Genomic DNA, 17805 nt, shown 5'->3' with positions numbered 1-17805 from the left:
ATTTATCTCAACCACATCATATAGTGATAGATCTATCATTCCTAGGAACTTAATATATTCCAAACCAGAAATTATTGCAACAAAATTTTCTCATAGTTGCAATTTAATTAATCAGTACTTGATGGAGGTTCAATCTTTTCATATTCAGAATATCATTCAAACGTCTTGGTGTAGCAACAATGATTGGACACTGCGCTCAAAAATTAATCAGTACTTTAGAGCCTTAAAAAATTCCCACTGCGCTCTTCACAGACTCAACATCAATGTCTATTAGCTTTCCTATGCTTGATGCAATGATGGAACACCTCTTTTCTCGGGCATTAGGAACAAAGGTGTTTGCTTTTTCTTCAGAAGAAAACAATGCAATTCACGGCTAATTGTTAATTGTTATTATTGACACTCGAACGAAATTCTAATACAAGAAACACTGTTGACAATATGATGCAAACACACATCCAAGAAAAAATAGAACCATGCTTGCTAGATTAAAGAAAAACCGGAAAGTGATTTACCAATTTCATAGAATATATCGTTGACATTGACTGCTGTTTTAGCAGAAGTTTCCATGAAAAAAAGACCATTCTCCTGAGCATAGCTCTGGGCTTCCTGCAGTATCACAAATGCATTACTAGTTATGCACCTTATAAAACAAAATGGTAATGCATATATCCATATTTCCATCTTGGCACCTACTTAATGACATACGTATACTGTTGAAACTCAATATCATCAGCCAACAACTGACATGGATAATATACTAATCCTGATGCGACGTTCCATGATGAAACTAGGATTTTCAAAGAGGTGACCCGAGCACAAAAATCCAACTACTATACTTTTAACACCACAAAGACATGGGAACAATGATATCCACTGTGTTAGCTAAAACCAAAAATGCGTTAGTCTGAAGAACGAGTAGGAAAAGACAAACAGTGGAATTGCTCCATTATGGCCAGGGAAAACTAGGATTTAATGAACACCATAGCAACCTCCTACCGGTTGTGAATTTTCACCACTCAAGATAAATTCAGACGAAACTAAAAATATATTAAACAGTCAATTTGGCAATCATGGGATGCCCATTTTCTTGGCTAAAAAGTAAAGTTACAACTTTGACTAGTCTACCATGTATTTATAACGACCACTTCCTCAATTAGAGTAGGTGGAAATGAACTTGGTTTAGTCACAGACAAGTAGCAAAAATGTAGGCCAATCACGGAACAGACGAGTATAAAATAGGGAAGCCTCTTTGCATAAGCCACTTGAGAATTCAATAGATCAACCTATAAGCCCAGAGATGAGCAAGAGGCGAGTGTTTTTTTTTTTCAAACAGTTGGAAACAATAAATGACCAAATAAAGAGATGATAAAGGACCAATAACGATCTATGTTGATCAGAAGGCAATTGAATGAAAATGAGACAAATTCATGGTCTGAATTACCACCTAGGTGATTTGACTATCTTGAGGTTTTTCAAGTTAAACAACAGAACTAGTGAATCTATGCAGAATAATCATTTGATATAATCCTGCTGGCCACTCTTGACTCTCAAGCTTGATTTATTTAGTATATATAGCAGCAGAAAAACCAATTAATCTGGAGATAAGCTTAAAGTTACAAAATACACACTATCAAATATATGATTTTAGGTTAACTTCTTTCCTCCTAATCAGAAGCATATTTCCTTTACTGCTACAGGTTCAGCTTTAGATAAGATGCCAGTAGCCCGCCTCAAAGAACAAGGCCTCAAAACATATTATTAGTAAAATGTGTTACAATATGATATGAAATAGCAGTGATGATGTAATAAACTTGCCTCAGCAGAAACCTGTCTAGATTCCAACAGGTCAGCTTTGTTACCAGCAAGTGCCATTATAGTGTTTGCACTACCTAACACAGTATGTGGCACAGTCAACATTCCATAGATTAAATAAGTGAGAATCGTGTAACACATAAAATTTAGAAATTAACAAATTCTGATGAGAAAATAAATTGGCCAATTGTAAATGCTAGTTGCTTCTGTAAAAAAGATTGCAGATATTGTGTGTGCGCATTATGAAAGCTCAAAACCTTCACATAAGTTACAGTATCTAATCAGGAAGGATGAATATCAATGATGTATTATATAGAGGCTCCATGAGTTACCCTCCCATGGAGCCTCTATATAAAACAATGCCTATGCGCTATAACTCATGATATATGTCATGCAAACTTTATATGCATTCAGTATCATCAGTTTATGGAGGTATTAAGGAAAGATTAAAGTGATTGTTGTCTAATTCATAACCAATTCTGCCTTGATCATTTCTAGCTTGATGTATTACCATATTAAAATTCCTAATTGCTTTCGCATGATGTGATTTTTCTCTATTCTTGTCCATTGTTTTTATGTAACTGCTAAAGTACTGCTTGTGTTAACTATGAACTCTGAACAATGCTGAACAAATCATCAAGAATATTATTCTTTCCACAAGTTCTCACAAAATTGTGTATAATTGATCTAAATAGTTAGCAAATGCAATTTTGTGATTGTTTTTTCAGAAAGATATATAAAGGAAGCCCTTGAGCCTCCATCCCCCAATAACTTATAATTGTTGTAAGACATTGACATTGTTGTAACACAATTTCAAAGTGTGTTGTATCCCAAAGGTTCAACTAACTGGGGCTCTGACAATATTAATCTTAACTCACCAATTATCTTATATTGCTAGTAATACCATAGTTATCCTTCACACACCTTTTACTTAAATAACAACTTAAAGGCCTAGATAACCAAATAAAAGGATTGAACACAGAGTTAAGAAAAAATGACCTCGGTTTGTTGCGAGCATTAGCGAGTTGCAGGGCAGCAGTGTTTGTGGCAATTACTCCGATTGCATCATCAACGAGAGCTGCTAGCTAAGGATACAATTGCAAAGAAAATTAGTACTGAATACACTTGAAATATAGAAGAGGATAAGCAATTAGATTTAGGATACCTGGCCAGGAGTGGTAATGAAGAGGATATGTGTGTTATCTCCGACCACTTCCTCTACATCCTCCCTCACTTTCTCATGTGGGATGACAATGAGAGGTTTCACACCCCTATTTCCACAAGCTAATAAGATGTATCTAATATGAAATCAATTCTTGAAGATTTGATATCCATAAGAATAGGACACAGAATTCTAAATTCACTTTCCAAGAGTAAGTATTCTTCTGCAGACCATCAAGAACAACAACTGTATGAATTAGACAGTGAACTAAATTTTCTATGCAAAGCAAGGATACATTACCACCATCACAAAGGGAACTATAAGATTATATTGTCTTGGCTTCTTTATTCATGAGCTGAAAATAACCCATCTTATGTGTACTGATCTAGTAGTTAAAGTATGCACATGAGTTAACATATAGTAAAGTGTCATTCATGTCTAGATTATAGATTCTACATGATGGCAGTAGTGTCATCCATGTATACTTTGTTCTTGACTGTTTCTTCCACTTGACTGAACTTATTGTAGATAGCATGCTTCACTCTATAAACTTGTATCTCTACAAAGGAGTTCTGCATACCTCAAACCTTTTACTATTTCAACCCAAACTTGGATCGGCAACAAGCTATCACTGCCCCCCTTGGATCTCATTGAAGCCACAGAATCTGTTTCAATGCCATGAATGACAACAAATCCCCCCTTTCGAACTCCGACTTTGCTGTATTTTTCTTCCACATAGGCCCTGAGCTTCATTGAGATGGACACTCTTAGAGGAGACACTGGGTGCCTTGGCACACTGCGAAATGGTCTCCCTAACCATTCCTCCATTTCATCGTACCTGAAACACCACAAGTATCACAAATGAACAATCCACAACAACAAAAGATTTTTTTGTTTGTTTGTTTACAATTGAGGCATCAATGGTGGTTGCCTCACATGTGGTATCCACGTTCGGAGAGGTTTATGGTTGGAGAAGTGAAGGTCTCTGTGAGCAGCAGGCCTGCGCCTGCTACATTGACATTAGGGTACACATAGCTTACTTTGTCCCGAGCAGATGTCATGAACAGGAATGCCGCATGGCCAAGTCCAGCAAGCTTGGTCAACAAGATCAAATCATAGTATCGATTCTGTCAACAAATTCGTAAAAAGCTAGTGAGATTTCTGCTGTCATTCCATTTCAAGGATCATGTGTTTTCCCCCCTTTCATTTGTACCTTTAACAGACCGATCATATTGATGTACTCCGCCGGCTCCGGGAAATCTTCGTCGGGGTCATACACATTCGCCCACCTCACATTCTTGTTCACCTCGTACACCTGCTTCCCCCTGGGCGAGGCAACGCCATCGATCTGCATGCCGGGGTACCTATCCTTGATGAGCTGGATCACGGGGAAGAAGAGGAGGTTCTCATAGACTCCGCCGGAGATGACGCAGCAGCAAAGGCACACGTCGTCGCGGACCTTGGAGGCGAGCGAGGCGAGCTCAACGTTGAATCCCATGGGAAACTTGAGGAAGTCGTAGGGGTTGGAGGGGTTGTCGGGAGGGCGAGGGTCCTTCTCCTGCTTTCCGTCGGTGAAGAGGGATCCGTACTCGATGTCGGGGTCCTCTCCGCAGTCGAAGGGGTCGAGCCAAGGGTTCTTCTTCTTCTTCGCGGCGGCGGCGACGAATCGGAGCAGTCCTCGCTGAGGATGGTACGCCGAGGAAGAGGATAGAGTATGGGTGTGGATTGGGGAAGGGAATGCGTGGGAGATGGGGAAGGAAAAGCTACAGGAATGTGAAGAAGGTCTCCTCTTCTCACCCAAAGGGAGGAGTTGGAGGAGATGCGGTGTGGTTAGATGGAGAAGGAAGGGACGTAGATCTAGGAAGGGGAAGAGGGAGATGAGGTTGAGAGAGATGATCAGGTTTAGGTTTAGGCTGAGAGAGATGGTCGGAGGAAGGAGCGCGATATAGGTTTAGGTTTGGAGGGAACTTTGTGAAGTGTTGCAAATTTTGGCTGGTGGGAAAATTAAATATTTTATTTTGGTTCATTAACACCGGGTTTTAAAAATCGCTGTTAAAATCGGTGTCTATTAACGAAAAAAAGGCGCTCATAGACATCGCCTAAAAAACCGATGTCTATGAGCGAAAATCTGCGCTCATAGACACCGGTATTTGAAAAAATCGGTGTAAAATACTCAAAGACATCGGTTTTTGCTTAAAACCATTGTTGTTCCACCGATGTCTATGAGGGTTTTTCTTGTAGTGCTTGGCCGAGGGGTTTTGTACGCAGAGGGGGAGAGGAAACCGTTCGGCGCGAGGAGGTTAGGGCACATCGTCGCGAGGCACAGCATAGGCACGGGTTTGGCGGGGATTAGGAAGGAAACAGTGAAAAAAAAGAATAAAAGAAATAGAAAAGAAAAGGAATTAAAATAAACATTTTCTCGCTTAAATGGGTAGCCTAAACAAGCTTCCCTGGGCCCAGTTTTTATCCTCGTAACTTAAGCCATACGAGCTCCGAAAAATTCCCGAAATTTTTTCAAAAATTTCGGAAAATTCCCTTATGGTGATTCGCCTATTTTTGATATTTTACATCTTTTATTACTCCATTTAGAAAGGTATATTTGATATCCATTTGATACAGCTTGAACCCTTTATGGGTTGCATAGCTGAGTAACATTCTAATGGACTCTAATCTTGCTATTGGGGCATAAGTTTCATCATAGTCAAGTTCTTCTACTTGACTAAACCCTTTAGCAACTAGCCTAGCTTTGTTTCTAGTAATTTCCCAGTTTCACATAACTTATTTCTAAACACCCATTTTGTTTCTATTATCTTTTATTTTTGGGTGGTGGCACTAAATTCTAAACTTCATTTCTCTCAAATTGAGCTAGTTCCTCTTGCATAGCTATGACCCAGTCTGGATCAAGTAAAGATTCAGCTATGGTTTTTGGTTCAATTTTTAAAATCAGAGAGATTTGACTTAGGTTTCTAAAGGATGACCTAGTCTGAACCCTTAAGTCTGGATCACCAATTATTTGGTCAATTGGATAATTTGAGTTGACTCTTATGGTTCTAGGAGGTTGATTCTCTTGAGGTTCTTCTTCTTCTTCTTCGTGATTTAAATATTCATTGGTTCTTTCTTGATTATTGTTGCCTTGAATAAACTCAATTGGCTGAATTTGGGTTTGTTCTAGGTTTTGTTTGGATTCCTCAAATTTTACATTTGTGGTTTCTTCAATTCTTATTATAACCTTATTGTATATTCTGTAACACCTACTATTTAGTGAATATCCTACAAAGATTCCATTTTCTATTTTAGAAGTGAATTTTTCTAAATGTTCTCTTGTGTTTAGTATGAAGGCCAGACACCCAAATACTTTAAAGTATTTTATATTGGGTTGTTTATTATAATATATTTCAAAGAAGGTTTTGTTATGTGTTTTATTTAGTGTTGTTCTATTTTGCATATAACAGGTTGTACTAACAGTCTCTGCCCAAAAGTACTTAGATAGATTATACTCATTTAGCATTGTCCTAGAGGATTCAAGTAGTGTTTTATTTTTTCTTTCTACAATTCCATTTTGTTGAGGTGTTTTAGGACACAAAAATTTGTGATGATATCCGTTTTCAAGACAAAATTTATTAAAGTTATGATTTTTAAATTTACCTCCATTGTCACTTCTAATTCTTTTAATTTTAAGGTCTTTTTCATTTTCAACTTGCTTGCAAAAGTTTGTAAAGACTTCAAAAGTTTCATCCTTATTTTTTAAAAATTTTACCCAGGTGAACCTAGAATAGTCGTATATTATTACTAGACAATACAAACTTTCATGTATTGATTTGACCCCATGGGAGTCAAATAAGTCTAAATGTAGAAGTTCTAGTATTGAGTTAGTTTGAGATTGATTAGTTGGTTTATTAGTAGATTTTGTTTGTTTTCCTTGTTGACAAGCATTACATATTGTTGAATCTAAGTTAGGTAATTTTGGTAATCCTCTAACTAGTCTTTTTAATTTGCTTATATTTCTGAAATTTGTGTGTGACATTCTTCTATGTCATAACCAAATTTCTTCTTTTTGTGTTAAATAACACTTAATTGAACAAGTGGTTAAGTTAATTGCATAGATATTATCTTTTCTAAACCCTTTTAGACTTATCGTAGGGTTATCTAAGTGCTTGATTAAGCATTCCGAAGATAGAAACCTAACCTTATATCTAGTGTCACATAATTGGCTAATACTAAGAAGATTATACTTGAAGTTTTCAACAAGTAATACATTTGTAATAATAAAGTCAATTTTAAGTTCAATATTACCTATGTCAATTACCTTGAGTTTGTCGTTGTTCCCAAAGGCAACTGCTCCTAAACTTTTGTAGATAAGTTGAGTGAATTTGGTGTGATCTCCAGTCATATGTTTGGAACAACCACTGCCCAAGATCCACTTAGTTTCCTACAATAGGTAGGAGTTAGGGTTAGTTTGAGTTCAATTCTAACTTTACTTAACATGATTCTTTAGTTGCTTAGTTAAGAATAATGTTTAAGTAAAAATTTTAAAGTTAAGAAGAATTTAACATAAAATTTTAAATTAAAAATATTTTTTTTAAAATAAATTCTTAAGTTAAAAATATTTTTAAAATAAATTTTAAGTTAAAAAGATTTTTAAAATAAATTTTAAGTTTAAAAATTTTGTAAAATAAATTTTAAGTTAAATTTTTTTTAATATAAAATAATTTAATTTAATTTAAATTATTTTAATTTAATTTAAATTATTTTAATTTAATTTAAATTAATTTAATTTAATTTAAATTATTTTAAATTAATTTAATTTAGTTTAAATTATTTTAAATTATTTTATTTTATTTTATTTTAATTTAATTTAAATTAATTTACTTTTAAAGTTCAGTCCTTAGTTATCTGACCCGATCTAAATTTTCAACCAGTGAATCCTATAATTTTGTGAGATGTATTAGGTTAAGTTTTAGAGTTTGGTTTAACTTTGTGTTAGATTCAGGTTTAGCTTTGGGCTCAACAAATATGCATTGTTTGAATAAACTTCTGGGTTATGGTGAGTCACTTGGACATCATTAGACTAACCATGCCTTCGAAGTTTTCCAAATAGTCCTATCCACTGAACTTAGTACAAAACCTTGGTCTAACTAGTTAGGATCCGTAAGGGGTAGTTTCAGTTAGTTCTACTTAGCTAAATGCACCAGGTCGAAGCCATATCTTCCTAGACATGCATAGACTAAGCTTCCCTAACCTACTATCATCCAAAACTTCACCAGTACCGTAGGTCAAGTTAAATTTTGTCTCTTTTTACTCTAATCCTAATTACACTGTCGGGTAGATTAGTTTTGGTTACCCTGTCGGGTAGATTATTTTTGGAGGTGCCAGCTATTCGGGAGCCTCCCCCTGAATTATTGGCCTGAATTTTTAAGTTTTAGTTCTAGGGTTATGTCTGTTACTTTTATAATTATATTTAACTTGATGATAATCTGATTTTTGATGGGTTCTAAAATTTTTCGATTTTGATTTTGTTGGTCTAGGTTTGTGTTTTAGTTTTTGATTTGAGTTATCAGATTTTACATAGTATATTTTATCTTTGGGTATGTAATATTGGTTAATTCCTACTTGCGTGGTTAAGCACATTTTCAGAACCCAAGCATTATTTTGTTGTTTATGTTGGGTTATTAGTGATTTAAACGTTTTATTTGAACTTGACTTGTAGCCAAGTCCGATTTTATTGTAGATTGCTTTTTGACTATTTAAAATAAGATCTAAATTTTTAGATCTTGTTGTAAATTTTTCTAAAATATTTTTAATTTATTATTTTTTCTATTTTTAATGTTAAATTTTCCTCCTCAAGTGTTAGGTCTTGAGTTGGATTAGAATTTGTGATTTGTTCTTTGAGGTTTTGGTTTTCTTCAAGGAGCAATTTATTTTCATTTTCTATTGTAGTTAATTTTTTTTTATCTAAACAAGCAATTATTTAAAAAAAAATTCTTATTTAAATTCAGATATACCTCTTTGGGACATTCGGAAACGAGTACGGACTCGTGGCTTGATTCGGGTTCGGACCCGTCTTCCGATTCGTCCTCCGATTCTGCTTCGCGGGTCATCAACGCGAGGTGACTCTGGTGCTTCTGATCTTTGGCCTCCGATTCTTCTGAAGACGAGTCGTCCCATGTTTCTTTGAGAGCTTTCTTCTTGGTTGTCTTTGACTTGTCACTCTTTAATCTCAGACACTCGTTCTTGTATTGACCTTTCTTATTGCACCCGAAGCAAATCACGTTCCTTGGTTCAGATGGGGAGTTGATCATCTACAAGTCCTTTTTGCTGAAGCTCTTCTTCCTCTTGGTGAACATCTTCCTTACCAGGTTCACCAGGTACTCTTTATCTTTAGAATCTTGGTCAGACTCATCTTCAGGGTCAGGCTTGGTCTTTTTCCTTTCCTTGGAGGAACCTATAAACAAAGCAATACCTTTCTCAGTTCCGACGTTAGTCTGCTCGTGTAATTCAAGTTCGCAGAATAATTCGTCTAGTTTCAATTTAGATAGATTTTTTGAAATTTTATAGGCATCCATGATAGATGCCCATAATGTATTTCGCGGAAAAGTATTTACTGCGTACCTGATTAAGTCACGATTTTCCATTTGGTGGCCTATCGTGTGGAGTCCGTTGATGATGTCTTTGATACTCGCATGAAGTTGACTCGCTATTTCTCCTTCCTACATTTTAATATTAAATAGTTTATTTAACAGAAGGTCACGCTTAGTTACCTTGGCATCGCTCGTTCCTTCATGTAGTTCGATCAACTTGTCTCATAATTCTTTCACATTTTGGTGCGGTCCCACTCGGTTCAGCTCTTCCTTTGTCAGCCCACATTGCAGCATGTTGAGAGCTTTAAAGTCCGTCGAGGATTTCTTTCTCATGTCCGGAGTCCACTGTTCCGGGTCTAGTGGATTTCCGGAGTTGTTGACCGACACCTTGTAACCTTTGGTGACGCTGAACCACTGGTCGAAGTCGGTCTTCAAGTAGACCTCCATTCATTTCTTCCAGTAGGGGAAGTCATCCCCGTTGAATAGGGGGGATGTATTGTGCTGAAGCCTTCGACTCGAGACATTTTATCTTGCACACAAATAGATAAAGAGACAAGAAATTCCAAGACTTGGTCTTGGATTAGTAGTGCAGAATAAAATTAAAAAGAATCTAAAACTGAATTGGTGTTGCACCAATTCAGCTTAATTACTACCAAAATATTTTCAAAAAGGTAACGATACCAGTTTGGATTTATAATGTAAAATTGAAAATGGGGAAAAAATGGAAAAGAAATTCACCCTCTGTCTGATTGGTGGTTGCACCAAATCAGAGCGGTACCTACTTTGATACCACTTGTTGGATCGAGTAATTCGCTAGATGGGAGGGGGGGGGGGTAAATAGCGATTTAGAAATTTAAGTAGAAAATTGAGTACGCAGCGGAAAGATAAAATCGAAAATAGAACAATGCTAACACAAGTAATTTTTTACTTGGTTCGGAGCCTTCATCGACTCCTACTCCAAGGCCCGCACTCGTCGAGTGCTTTCGTTGGGCAATCCACTAGCAGTTCGAAAAATATGATTACAAGTGAAATTACAAATGCTTTTAAAATAGAAATACCGACAAGAATAAGGAATGAAGAAGAAAGGCCACACGTTGTCGAAGAAGCTTCGCAACAGGAGCACAACACAGTAGAGCAAGCATTGGAAGGCGTTGTGGTTGAATTGTTCTTTGCTCCAGGGCTCACCCTCCTTATATAGGGGGCTCCGGGCGTCCGAATCCCTTCCGGGCACCTGGACTGTGACGTAGCCCGGCCAACCAGAGTGCTCCATGTGACGAAGCGATAAGGGGATAACATTTGCACTCCGGGTGCCCGGACCTCTGTTTTCCAGCAGCCTGCAAAAAAAAGTTAGTCCGAGACAAAATGCAAAACTAACCTGCAAAACAAAGTGTTTGCACAGTTTAAAAATGAATAGTAATTAGATTCCGTCTCGCCGAGATCGGAATCTAGCCAGGATCTCAACTTAGAGTTTTGAAATGGTTCTAAGTTGGATCGGCGCCTAAGTTCCCTTTCCGGGAATGCGTCCTCACAGTCACTCCCCTTTAGTGATTTACCTTAACTTACTAGCCAGATGTCCGGTCAGTCCGTCGACCCATCTGGACTTCGTGCCAGCTATTTGGTCGACCCGTTGACCTAGCTGGGCTTCGTGCTAGACATCCGGTTAGCCCGTCGACCTGTTTGGACTTCGTGTCAGCTATCCGATCGGCCCGTGGACCTAGCTGGGCTTCTCCTACACACTTGGTCATAACGTTAGATCACAATGAAACTAACTTAACTTACTTTGTCATTTATCAAAATCTGAGTTAGATCGTTAGTGCTAATCGCACCAACAATATCAAGCCTACGTTAGGCTTGATATGATGTCATATCAGGCCTACGTTATACCTGATATGATGTCATATCAGGCTCTCGTTTACCATAAGACCCCACTATCAATGCATTAGCTGACTAAAATATTCATCTTTGTAAAATATTTTATTTTACTATACAACTACTTAGTGCTTAAAATGCAAAATTATAAATTGTATCTGAGAATATAAATGTTTTGAGTACTTGAATCCCAATTTTAAAATATATTGGCCAAAATACTACGGATATGCTGCATATCTTGTATGTAAAAAAAAAATACTAAAGGGTGACTGTTTGATCAACGCTATGTGTCAGTCATGTAAAATAACAGATCCATGATGTCTTCCTTTCTTTGTGGATCCTTGAAAAAGCTTTTAAAGTAACCTAAGACATTGTTCTAATACAGTTTCTGTCTAACATCAACTAAATCCTACAATTTATAAAAATTAAAATTTTTTAATCATACTCATTGAACTTTTCAAAATCATAGAGTTTCTAAAGTGATACCTTTACAGATAATTGAAGTGGAGAGAATGATCTACTCGATCCACTTCTTTGCACTATTATGAAAGAAGATTATTGACGGAAACCTTAAAACCCTTCCCTGGAGCCTTGCGAACACTGTAGCTTTTTAGGTCGAAATGTTTGATGTCGCTTGAGAGAGACACGAAGACACTTACGTAGGGTTTCACTAGGGGGATGATTTTGTCACAAAATTAAGTTGCAATCAGAGAGTTACGAAGAGCACTCAAATATGCATAAGTTGAGAGTGGGAGAGAGAAAAATGATTGCACGATAATTTTTAAATCAAAATGATTCAAAATGTGATTCGGATGTCTGAAAAATTACGATTGAAAATAAAAAGTTGACGAAAGGATTAAAATAAAAATTTCACATCATTTAACTACGTTCTTTAATAAATACATCACTATGATATATCTTTTAAGTAATTTTCTAATTTTACATATGCTTTTTGATAAATCGCTGAATAAGAAACGAAGACCCATATATGCCTGTAAAGTGCACTACAAGGTGTCAATGCCTGTATGGACACACTCGATCGGTACTTCGAACAGCCCTCATGATTTAAGTACGGATTGGATTGAACTCATTTAAAATTATTTTGAACAATTATTAGTTTAAAATGATTTTTCCAACAAAATTATATTGTTTTATGTTCGACATGGACATGCTTAGTCGGTGCTATGCACGGCCATGCTACAGATCGTCCTCGCAGAATCAACGACTAACGACCGATTAAGTTGAACTCATTTTATTTATTTTTTATTTATTAAAAAATAGTTTTAATAATTAAGTATTTTAAAAATATATACTCTGGTATTTTTATTATTATCTTTCCATTTAAATCCTGAACTGATGAGATGCATTTGTAATATTGTAGTAGTTAAATGTAAATGGTAGATGAATAAAATTAAATTTATATTATAGGAGTTGTAAATTATAATATTTTTGAATATATTAAGTAAATTATAGTGACTACAATGCGTCTAATTAGATCGGGATTTAAGAAAGAGTGATTTGGCAATACGGTTGAATAGATGGTTGAATATAAAGAAGATCAAAAATTGACGTGTATCTTTGATAATTTTGTTTTTTTACCTAATTTTTGTTTTTCAATTGATTTTAAAATTTATCACCGGAACCACTATGTAAAGTCATAATAATTTATTAATTATATTTTTATTCCGGACTTTGTACAGTTAGTCATGCATATAAGAATAATTCCCATATATACGTCGGCAATTAAATATGTTACTTCTTACCCATCCTAAATATTATAATTAAACATCTCATCAATTAAATATTTATGGAATCCATTTATTAAATATCTCATTATCAAATATTTCAAATTTCATCATTAAATATATACTTTTTATTTAGAAAAAATAAAAGGAGAGAAATCACATGACATACATAACTCTATGTCCAATAATTTTAAATCTCTTTCACAATATCTCTTAGGATATTTGAAATTGAGAATATTTAAAGTAATATCTCGTCTAAATCATAAAGATTTGAAAATTAAATTAAAATAATAATAATAAATAAATAAATAAAGGTAAAATACTGAATCTTCTATCTATTTTTTACTAGGGATGATCTATAATATAATTATAATAAAATTATGAGTAAGATCTATTTTTATATTTTTATTTTGGACTTTGTACAATTAGCCATGCATATAAGAATAATTTCTATATATACATTATCAATTAAATATGTTACTTCTTACCAATCCTAAATATTATAATTAAACATCTCATCAATTAAATATCAATTAAATCTTTATGGAATCCACTTATTAAATATTTCATTATCAAATGTTTCAAATTTCATCATTAAATATATATTTTTTATTTAAAAAATAAAATTGGAGAAATCACGGGCATACATAACTCTATGTCCAATAATTTTAAATTTCTTTCGCAATATTCCTTTTCAATTAGAGATATTTAAAATTGAGGATATTAAAAAAAATATCTCGTCCAAATCCCAGAGACTTGGAAACTGAATTAAAATAATAATAATAAATAAATAACGGTAAAGTACTGAATCCTCTGTCTATTTTTACTAGGGATGGTATGTAATATAATTATGGTAGAATTATGAGTAAGATCCGGCCGTAATTATATTACTAATTATTCCATCAATAAAAGGGGACCTTAGAATTGCTGATAAAGTTTTAAAACCAATTTTCCAACCGAATTAAATTGTTTTAACATCTAACACTAATGTTGGATCTTTCTCCTCTGGCACTTATTCATTCATCACGGCTATTTAAGGCATTTTGCAAAATCACCCACAACTATAAATTCACCATTCCTTTCCTTCTGTTGCTCAATTCAACCTCATGGCGCTTCCTTCTTCTTCTTCCTCTCTCTTCCTCCTCCTCCTCTTCTCTCTTCTCCTTCTCTCCCCGTCCCACTCCTCCGGCCATGAAGCAGCCTTCGCGCAGCAGCAGGCCGACCGCGTCTCCCGCCTCCCCGGCCAGCCTCCGGTGACCTTCCGCCAATTCGCCGGCTACATCACCGTCAACGAGACCCACGGCCGCGCCCTCTTCTACTGGTTCTTCGAAGCCACTCACGACGCCCACAACAAGCCCCTCCTCCTCTGGCTCAACGGAGGTACTTCCTCATCTATTTACCTTCTCTTCGATCAATCACTGTCACGGTTGTTAATCTCTCACGCCATAACTCAAAGAAAAACAAAGCAATTAATCATTTGACAGTTTAAATCACATCAACAAACATAGCACTCCAGTCAATCATTGCACAGTTTGCTCCTTTCTCTTTCTTTCCCAGTTCAGACATTCAATATTCAGAGGTTTATAGGTGAACTCACTCAGCAACTAATTCTGCTTCTTCACATTCATGACACAAAACAAGGCCTTTGACATTGAGTATTAATTACTGGATTATTATCTCATCCTTGGTCAAAATTATATATATATATATATCCTCCTTGGATCTGCTTTCTCTTGATTTCATCATAAGCAAAGCTTCTTGTTTGACCAGCTTTGGTCAAATACTTTGTTTGCATGGCTGAATTAAGCTCTGGGGAAAGTGCCTAATGGCCATGGAAGTATCTGAAGCTACTGGTAGATGTATTTGTGTTGATGGAGTGCCTCTGCTTAGCCATGTTTTCATGGAGTGTGTCTCAAAAAAGTGATCTCTTTTGTTGTTTTTCTTTGTCAGTAAAGAAGGTTACAAATTTCTTGTTTTCAGTCTTTACTTAGCATTGTTTGTGTCTAGGGCCTGGCTGTTCTTCCATAGGGTATGGGGAGGCAGAAGAATTGGGGCCTTTCTTGATCCAAAAGGGTGTGCCGGAACTTGGACTCAATAGACATTCATGGAACAAAGGCAAGCCTTGTCAGTTACATCTTAATGGAAGTGTGAACATTTCTGATAGTTGTCTGATTGCAGAGGCCAATTTGCTGTTCCTGGAGTCGCCGGTCGGAGTGGGGTTTTCATATACTAATACAAGCTCTGACTTGAACAAACTAGGAGACGCGATCACTGGTAAGTTTCATAGCTTGATGGAGGCATTTGGATCAAAAATAAGTTTCATAACTTGACTGTTTTCTGATTACCAAATTGTAGCTGAAGATGCCTACATCTTTCTTGTGAATTGGTTTAAGAGGTTTCCACGATTCAAGTCTCACGACTTTTATATTGCCGGGGAAAGTTATGCCGGTAAGTAAGTCACAGACTTACCTTGAATTCTTGAAAGTTAAATGACTTCTCTATGATTACATGATAGGGCATTATGTGCCACAACTTTCGGAGAAGATTTTCGATGAGAATAAGATTGTTCCGGCCAAAAACTACATAAATTTCAAAGGTTTCATTGTAAGATGCATGCCCTCTCCTTCTGTTTACATGAATTAGTGGTATCGAAGCTAACAATGAGGTGAAACTATTGCTCTCTTAGATCGGGAATGCCTTGATGGATGATGAAACAGATCAGACTGGTATGATAGACTATGCATGGGATCATGCAGTGATATCCGATCGAGTTTACCATGATGTGAAGAACAATTGCAATTTCAGTAAAGAAAATGTCACCGACGCCTGTAGTAGTTCATTGGATGAGTATTTTGCCGTTTACGATATCATCGATATGTATAGCCTATATTCTCCAGTATGTGTAGATTCAAACTCCACCATGGCTTCAAATAGAAGGTCCTATTTTGTTGAAGGTGCCTCCCCTAAGATACTCTCTAGACATGTAAGTTCTTCCTTCATTTTAGCAAGTCTTCTTGTTCATCTATGAAATTAACTTTTAGTTTATCTTTTTTTTTTCCTTCTCTTTTAGAGTGGATGGCATCGAAAGCCAGTCGGTTACGATCCATGCGTTCCAAATTACACCGAGAAATACTTTAACAGGCCAGATGTGCAAGAAGCTCTACATGCCAATGCCACTAAGATTGGCTACACTTGGACTCATTGCAGGTAAAAACACAGGCAATTGGCAAAATGCAGTGTTCTTGTCGTCTAATTGACAGCATTTGAACTCGTGCAGCGATGCGATCTCTAAGTGGAATGATGCACCTTCCTCTGTGCTCCCGGTGATCCGCAAGCTCATCGATGGCGGCATTCGAGTGTGGGTTTTCAGGTGAGAATTGCAAGGACTAGCCATTACTGAACTAGACCATGAACTGTGAGTTTCATATCTGAATTGTGTGTTGCAGTGGAGATACTGATGGAAGAATACCGGTGACCTCCACAAGACTGACACTGAACAAACTTGGCCTGAAAACTATTGAGGAATGGAAGCCATGGTATGACAGAATGCAGGTCGGCGGGTGGACGATCATCTTCGAGGGGCTAACGTTTGTGACGATGCGCGGTGCTGGCCACCAAGTGCCTACATTTGCTCCCAGGCAAGCGCGGCAGCTCATTCGACACTTCTTGGCAGATCAGCAATTGCCTTCTTCCCCTTTTTAGTACCATAAGTGTTCTTGGCTAGCCTTCCTCACAGAAGCTTATGGCAGTTGGACTGTAAAGGGATTAAATAAGGAAGCCCAAGTCAATAGATTTAAGAGTCTTCAATTTAATGCAATAAAAATATTGAATTACTGTCAAATGATTGAAATTAAATATCGGAAATAAATCTCCGCTTGATTGTTGGAAATGACAAATTTGCAGTCAGCATTAGCTTGTGTTTTAGTTGTATTTACGTAAAAATCTTCATCAAGACAAGAATCTTACGTCCTGCTTCTCTATTAGAGTTATGGGTATGGATTTTTTACGTTTTTCGTGTATAGTTTTTAAGAGGGACAATATGTTATGATATTATCTGAAAGTGATGAAGATGGTGTTAAACATGTGACTTTGTTATTGAATGGGAGATGACTTTGTTAGCGATAAACGATGACATCTTGTACTTCTTTCGACTCCTCTCAGCACATACTCAAAAGAGTAAACAGAACGTTATGATGAAAATCAAGGAGGAGGTTCCTAGCATAGGTCCTCTAACGCTCAAATCAATCCGATATGACTTAGCGAAAAGGGGAGAGGATGAATAGTAGATGAGAGTGCGTAATGTAATGTATTAAAGCGTAATGTTGCATACCTCATCAACAGAGAGAATCCTTTTTATATCGTCTCTTATAACCTCTGTAATAATGACACGATAAGGAATATATGTTGGTAATGGAAGATGTATAGTCTTTCTTTGAAAAATCTTCTATTACACGCGAATGAGCAGTCTTTTGCAACCTCATAATAGAAGCTGAGTATCCACTTTCATAAGAAAGTTCTGTTATATGTATGCATCATATATCAGAATATTTCCTAGTGAATAGTTGTTATTCTCTGAAGGGTTGTTGTGATTCCTTGATAATGTTATCTCCAGGAGATGATCCGACCGGACCTATATCCG

General features: G+C 36.2%; 1 protein-coding gene and 1 pseudogene across 1 annotated transcript; one reads left to right on the top strand and one right to left on the bottom strand.

Annotated features, from left to right (window-relative positions):
* Positions 1-196: 196 nt before the first annotated feature.
* Positions 197-5285, bottom strand: LOC122004413 (annotated as a pseudogene).
* An 8987-nt stretch (positions 5286-14272) lies between these two features.
* LOC122003808 (serine carboxypeptidase-like 34) lies at positions 14273-16868 on the top strand. Its single transcript, XM_042558813.1, has 8 exons — positions 14273-14546; positions 15174-15440; positions 15522-15614; positions 15682-15770; positions 15853-16149; positions 16237-16373; positions 16444-16536; positions 16613-16868. The coding sequence occupies exons 1-8, from the start codon at positions 14273-14275 to the stop codon at positions 16866-16868; spliced, it is 1506 nt and encodes a 501-aa protein (XP_042414747.1).
* The last annotated feature ends 937 nt before the right edge of the window (positions 16869-17805 follow it).

Source organism: Zingiber officinale, chromosome 7B (genome assembly GCF_018446385.1).
Source record: "Zingiber officinale cultivar Zhangliang chromosome 7B, Zo_v1.1, whole genome shotgun sequence".
Lineage (NCBI taxonomy): Eukaryota > Viridiplantae > Streptophyta > Magnoliopsida > Zingiberales > Zingiberaceae > Zingiber > Zingiber officinale.
This window is presented reverse-complemented; position numbering and strand designations above follow the sequence as displayed.

What these genes read in the sequence shown, in the direction of transcription:
- LOC122003808 (XM_042558813.1), top strand. Translation starts at nt 14,273, where the DNA reads ATGGCGCTTCCTTCTTCTTCTTCCTCTCTCTTCCTCCTCCTCCTCTTC. An exon ending in ACTAGGAGACGCGATCACTG is followed by an intron (nt 15,441 to 15,521) that starts GTAAGTTTCATA and finishes ACCAAATTGTAG; the next exon opens with CTGAAGATGCCTACATCTTT. An exon ending in TAAATTTCAAAGGTTTCATT is followed by an intron (nt 15,771 to 15,852) that starts GTAAGATGCATG and finishes TTGCTCTCTTAG; the next exon opens with ATCGGGAATGCCTTGATGGA.